The following is a 6251-nucleotide window of genomic DNA, read 5'->3' as shown; positions in this document are numbered from 1 at the left end:
TTAAAACCCCCTTTCTTGAACAACTATCTATTGAATCCCCTCCATCATGTATATACAGCATCTAAGCATGTATGTGTGTGTCCCTCATTAAAAAAAAAAAAAAAACTATATGCATTTATACATGTAAAAATTGACCCCTTGAAAGTTGAGGAGGGTGGACTCAAAGCAGTATCTAGGACATTGCTTTTTCACGTATTTTAATGAGTTCCAAATAAACATAAAAAAGAGAAATCAGGTGCATTTGAGACTCTTTATGCTTTGATAAATGCACTTTTGAAATTGCACCACGATGAATTGTGCTAGTAAGCACTAGATTAAGCATAAAAAATTAGCATGCTTTCAACCCTCCAATAAACATTAACTTACCTGCAAGAGTAGGCCAAACTGAGCATACGACAAGAGGCTGCCTTGGATAAATCAAGAGAGAGAGACATCAAGATTAAGTTTGCTTGGTAGCTCCATTACCCTACAAAAAGTCAACTAATACAGAACCCACAAATTCTCATTATTTGTGCACTGAAAGTAGTTCTTGACAGTTGTCAAGGCAGACCTTAGCTTCTAATTGCCCAATTAAGCAGCCTTTTAGAATCAAATAATCACTTTGGAATTTGATAGCTTACTAGAAGCTTAGGAAAACCTTGATTTTGGAAACCTCTTTGGAATTTGATAGCTTACTAGAAGCTTAGGAAAACCTTGATTTTGGAAACCTCAACTCAAGAGCTCATTTCAGAGGTGGATTCTATGATGTAGTATATGTTTGTGTGCGTGTGTGGTGTGTGTAATGCGCGGTGGACGTGAGGGAAGATGTGATCTAATTAACATGAATCTCAAACTTTAACCTGATCAACGTACTAATCCTCATCCGCTAAGACTACTTCATGCAGTAGCAGAGCCTGTTTATATTTTCAAATCCAAATTGAGACCATGAGCAACGTTGTTGCTTCCCTTGTCTGGATCATGTGCTAACCATAGTTGGGTTGGATCATGTGCTAACCATAGCTGGGTTTGAGTTTGTTTTTGACGGATGAGCGTTAATTTTGCATTAGCAATACTTGAACTAGAGTTAAGTGATAGAGAGAGCAAGCTATCCATATCATTAACACCAGTTAAGCTTGGCTTCTCGTTTTCATCAACGGTGGGAAGAAGCTGCAAGGTGTGAAGCTGGTTGGGCTCTTGTTTATGGGATAATGATGTAGAGGCCGTCGTAAGAAGCTGCAACTCGGGTTCTCCATGCGTGATTTCTTTGTACTCTGGTAGCCCAGCTTGTGGAATCTCCAGCTGCAACCAACAAGGATATTGAGAAGACTGTGATCAGACTGTAAATTGTATAACCAACAAGCTGTTTTTTCTCTATTTACTAATTTGATTACTAGCATCAATGAAACCTAGTCCAAAATTTAGTCATACTCTTCGAATCTATGGAAAATCACCAATCAAGTGAAAATCATTGTGATGAATCATAATATATCACACGATCATATTTAATGACAAGTTCTTATACACTAGTGTGAGAATCTACATGCAAGCCCTAACTTCCAAGCACCTGTATGTAAGGAATGAAACGTTTTTGTATTTTCTTTAAATTATTAATGAATTCCTGTTTCTGCTCATTGTAGGGTTGATGCAAACCTGCAGTGGCAAAGCTAGCTTTTTCGAAGGCCAGCCAGATATTGATGATCTTGCATTGAAACTGTTCAAATGGTCATGGCTGTTATGGCCATCATCATGATAAACACTGTAGACGAGATGCTGATAATTTAGGGTAGAGAGTTCAGTCTGGCTGCAATGTTGTTGAGCCGTTTCATAGAACCGAGCGCCTAACTTGTATGGATGCCATCTAGATCTCCCTGAGTGATCACCACCTTCAGAACAAAGCCTTTTGGCCTTAATCTCATCAATGTTGTGGTCTGGGTCCCTTGATGCAGCATTGAATTGATTATTGAAGCAGTTCGAGCTTAGCTTATGATCCCAATCCATTGGCCGCTTCAATGCAATTAACCCACGGTCATGACTCTCCTTTGAGCTCGATATTAGGTCAGCGTTAATTGAACCCTGATCATTGTGTATGTAATTCCTGTAATTGGCCAGAGAGGTGAGCTAAATATTACGATTGTAGCTTGGAGAAATAACACAAAATCAAAGGTTAAAACCAAGAAATTGTAAAAAGAATAAAAGCATTCCGCCATGTAGCACTATTTATGATCGTTAAGATGGATGTAGTAAAGTCCCGTCATATTAATATATGCTAGCTTGAGGTAGTACATGGATGCGGTCCCATCAACCCAACACCTTGTAAGTTGTGTGACCCTTGTTGGGTCCGCACTGCAACAGATTTATTTGAAAACACATTTCCATGTAACCTGACAGAATTACTATATGTAGCTAATATCCACACACTAATTCAATATTTACATGCCCTAACCAAATAATATTTGCACACTAATTCAATATTTACATGCTCTAAGCTGAATAAAAAAGATGATCACCATGCCATAATCATACCTTAGGTGGTGATTCTTAGGATTCCAATAAACCCTCGCGACTTGGACAAATACACCCATGATTAGGATAATTAAAAGTAGTCCCTGCTGAGAATTAGGGCTTGGATTATATACACCGATTATGTAGTAAGGGAAGGCGTGGTTAATGATTTAATTACCGCCGTAACGTAATAATATGGTGACATAAAAGACCGTTTCTATATTTTAAAAAAATTACGAGATTGAGAGACTTTGAGATATTTACCTCAGGGAGAGCCTCGAGTCATTAAGTAGGGGGCGAGTAAGATAATTATGGATATTATAACTATCTACTCCATCCCTTAACCCTTGCTTAGAATAATAATTGGCTCTTAATAATGCAGTACTACGAAACGCTTCTGAGCTGGATGGTGGGGGGCTCTGCAGCTGATGATCCATTTTTTCTTCGCATACGGATGACGACCCAGTAAAACCTGAGAAAAAGAAATGATTTTTATATTATTGTTTATTTTATATAAGCTGGGCCAGGACTTATAGCAAGAGCGCTCTAGATATTAAGGTACTAGTGTATATTTATGTACAATTAAGAGCTTAATGACTAGGGCTTCACGAGTAACTTAGAGCTTAATGACTAGGGCTTCACGAGTAACTTTAATGATAAACTTGAATGCAAGACAATGATAATTAGTACTAATCCTATTGACGGTTTATGAAGACTAAGTATAACAACTCACCGTTAATACTAGGCTCGTCGTTCTTCATGCTCCGATACATCTGCATCCATTGTGATTAATTAGAATATTAATATGCATCGTCTCGTGAGTTGGAGTTAATTTTCTTTTGAACATGAAGTGATATAATCACATCAGAATGATTAACTATGTAATTACTTGCAAATGGCTCTTCACATGAGCAATGGTAAGGCCCTTCACGTCCATGAGCTGCAGAACCAGCTTTGGGGTAGCTCCTGCGGCAGCAAGTGTGTTGTTGTTGATCAGACAACTCATGTGATATAGAGATACTTTATCACTAGTATTATGCAAAAGCCAATATCTACAAGTTAGCCATTAATATGCGTGCAGCTAATTTCCAGCTAATCTCAACGTTTCATCATGTTCCGCTAAAACATGCATCTAATCTCATCAAATCAAAGCCCGGAAACTGCTGATTCAGGTAAATAATAATCTGAACGTTTTAAGTCCCATATCATAAGGTATCCCGCATGTAGCTAATCATCTAATTTCAGCAAAGAAATCTGATTAGGTAGTATAAGTGAATAATCTAGACATTAGAGAGGATAATATGAGTTTTGACCTCACTTGGTTCATGTTTGACCTAGTTTTAAGTGGAATTAAGGAAGATAATCCTCCTGCTAAAGAAACAATTAGGTTTAGCACATATAAGAGGTGAAAACTTTGGATCAATGATTAATTATCCAGCCTGAAGCTCACGTCAAGGTATTAATGAGGAGAAAATTAATTAACATCAACGATTATAACTAAGCAAGTCTAATTTAAGCTTCGGTTAATCTATAAAATTATTACTTTCTTGGCCGCCGAGGCGCTCTACTGCATGCACAAAGCAGTGGTGGAGGTCGGGCGTCCAGCGCAATCTAGGCATTTTAGACCGGACATACTGCCGGACACTTCCGCCGGCTCGTCCACTTCCGACACCACCTGATCTCTCGCTTCCGACACAATTGTCGTGATCTGCAGCAGTATCATCAGTACAGTTGCCGCCGGCGGCCGAATTAACCGGGCATTTACTGCTAATCAGACCACCCTTGCTGGATGATAGCATCAACATGCTAGCTACCTCCGGCCCGTTGTCCAAATCGCTGCTCGACGACGACCTTTGATCCCCCCGCTTCACATGACTAGATCCATTAAGCATCGTGTCATCAATAATTATATTATGATTGTTTTCGCTGCTGCTGCAGCTTTGCTCCACACTATATTTCATATCACACATTGATAACTTATCACTAATCGTAAGCTCGGAAGGCAGGTAGCTGCACCCTCAACAGATGGATCTCGATTCTTAAGCTCTAAGGGCGCTCAATCAGTATGCTGAAGGTCGGCTAATCCTAGGATTAAGCCTTGGTTCTCCTAATCAAGACTTTAGTGGACCTTCCGGAGCAACAGTAATTATGTTTCTGTCTCCACAAAGAACAGCATCTATCTATACATCAGTCCAAGAGGAGCCTTGGCCCGAAAACCTTCACAGCAAGCTCAGGGTCGAGGTCTGATTCTGTCTCAGATTTACTAGGAGAAAGGCAACAAGTTCAGGTGTTGAAATAAACCTTGTCTTAAAAGCACCCCTGAGGCTTCAATTCATGAATTAACATGATCTAATCTTCTTCATGAGCACCATGGGTACCCATATACTTGGCGATGCTGCAACCACTTGAATTTAGTTGCTGCAAGAAGGCAGAGCACCTTCAGTATATTGCTTTGCCGATCAAAGGCATGAGAAGCTTTGAAAGTGATCAGACAATAGAGGAGATATTATTTTAGCTCGTCTTTCAAGCTTGAATAATAGGTGAGGCTGGTGATCGAAGAGGCCATTTTTGCTTGTAGATCAAGGGAGTTCTAAGGACAGATACCTAGATTAGGTTAAAGAGTCAAGTAGAGGGAAAATAACTAATTATAGTGTCTCACAAGCATGAAGCGGGCAAGCTGGAGTAAGTAGGTAGAACCAGTGCAAGAGGAGCAATTAGTGGAAACTAATAAAATCACATTAATAAGCACGAGCTAACTAATTAGGAATACATGTGGCTTGGATTAAGGAAGCAATTAGAGGATGCATATGAGGCAAGGGAGATTAAAGTTCAAGAGAAATTAGAAGGATTAAGCAATTTAATGATCAGAGTGAGGCAAGGGACTGAGCTTAGGTTAAAGATGAAAAGCAACAAGAGAGTGTTACAGTTGTATGCCGGACAAGCGCAACCACACAATGATTAACAATTTAGAAGCCCTAAGTTCTAACCAAGCAGCCCTAATCAAGCAGCTTAACGTGCGCGCGCGCGCGCGCACACACACAGTAGTAACAGCAGTTAATACACGGCCCCGTGACTCCTCACACAGCTACCTATCTTGAGCCTTTTTGTCCCCAACTGACAAAATCGCCGCCAAGTTTGGGGCGACCCTACATTCAGACCTAGATTGCACGTAGAAACGCCGGTCAAACGCCGTCATAACTAGTTCCAGATTGTCGGCCAGCGGGTCCCCCGGCGCCAAACCGGCGGCACTGCCGTACCCCACCACCAACCTCGACACTCGCCGCCGACAAACCCACACTAGTTTACCGGCGCGGCCTGTAAAGTAGACATTTAATACACCTCATAGCCTATGGTATCAACCCTAGCTTTTGGGCATTTCTTCCAATTCCATCAAATCCCATGCAAACCTATATGCATATATAACACATTAAAATGACCAAATGCTCCGTCATCCTGCCCCCTCCCCCTCCAATAAAAATTCCCAGAACGAATGATAATAATTCCTTCCCTATGTGGCCTTCTCCTATCCCCTCCCTCTTTCCACCAACCCCCCTTCCCCCTTGCCCCCTCCCAACCCAAATGTCAGATAAAGGTTTAGCCAACCCGTGAGGTGTAAATCTTTTACTTTGTTTCTCCTAACATTGCACATGCACTCGATGTTAGCTCAACAAGATGAATTTAGAGAGTTCACCACACACTTGACTTTTACATTAGTACCTTCAACTTGACACCAAGGGCCTCAACTTGACACTAGGGCCACAAGTACGTTG

The 6251-nt window shown here is 40.7% G+C and overlaps 1 protein-coding gene across 1 annotated transcript; it reads right to left on the bottom strand.

Annotated features, from left to right (window-relative positions):
* Positions 1–429: 429 nt before the first annotated feature.
* LOC147641606 (uncharacterized) lies at positions 430–5540 on the bottom strand. Its single transcript, XM_086793629.1, has 7 exons — positions 4025–5540; positions 3371–3447; positions 3215–3254; positions 2746–2953; positions 1630–2074; positions 708–1278; positions 430–652 (listed from the first exon to the last, which is right to left on the bottom strand). Exons 1-6 carry the CDS (start codon positions 4449–4451, stop codon positions 898–900), a joined length of 1578 nt encoding a protein of 525 aa, XP_086649755.1. The 5' UTR covers positions 4452–5540; the 3' UTR covers positions 430–652; positions 708–897.
* Between the last annotated feature and the right edge of the window lie 711 nt (positions 5541–6251).

This window comes from Cibotium barometz, chromosome 1 (assembly GCF_041138505.1).
Source record: "Cibotium barometz isolate CiBa-2024 chromosome 1, ASM4113850v1, whole genome shotgun sequence".
Taxonomy (NCBI): Eukaryota; Viridiplantae; Streptophyta; class Polypodiopsida; order Cyatheales; family Cibotiaceae; genus Cibotium; species Cibotium barometz.
Note: the sequence above shows the minus strand (reverse complement) of the source record. Positions and strands in the feature narration are given on the sequence as shown.

Excerpts from the sequence above, each read along its gene's own strand:
- LOC147641606 (XM_086793629.1), bottom strand. The coding sequence starts at position 4,451 with ATGTGTGATATGAAATATAGTGTGGAGCAAAGCTGCAGCAGCAGCGAA. Across the intron at positions 2,954-3,214 it reads CGACGAGCCTAGTATTAACG|GTTTTACTGGGTCGTCATCC; the intron begins GTGAGTTGTTAT and ends TCTTTTTCTCAG. Across the intron at positions 2,075-2,745 it reads GACTCGAGGCTCTCCCTGAG|GAATTACATACACAATGATC; the intron begins GTAAATATCTCA and ends GGCCAATTACAG.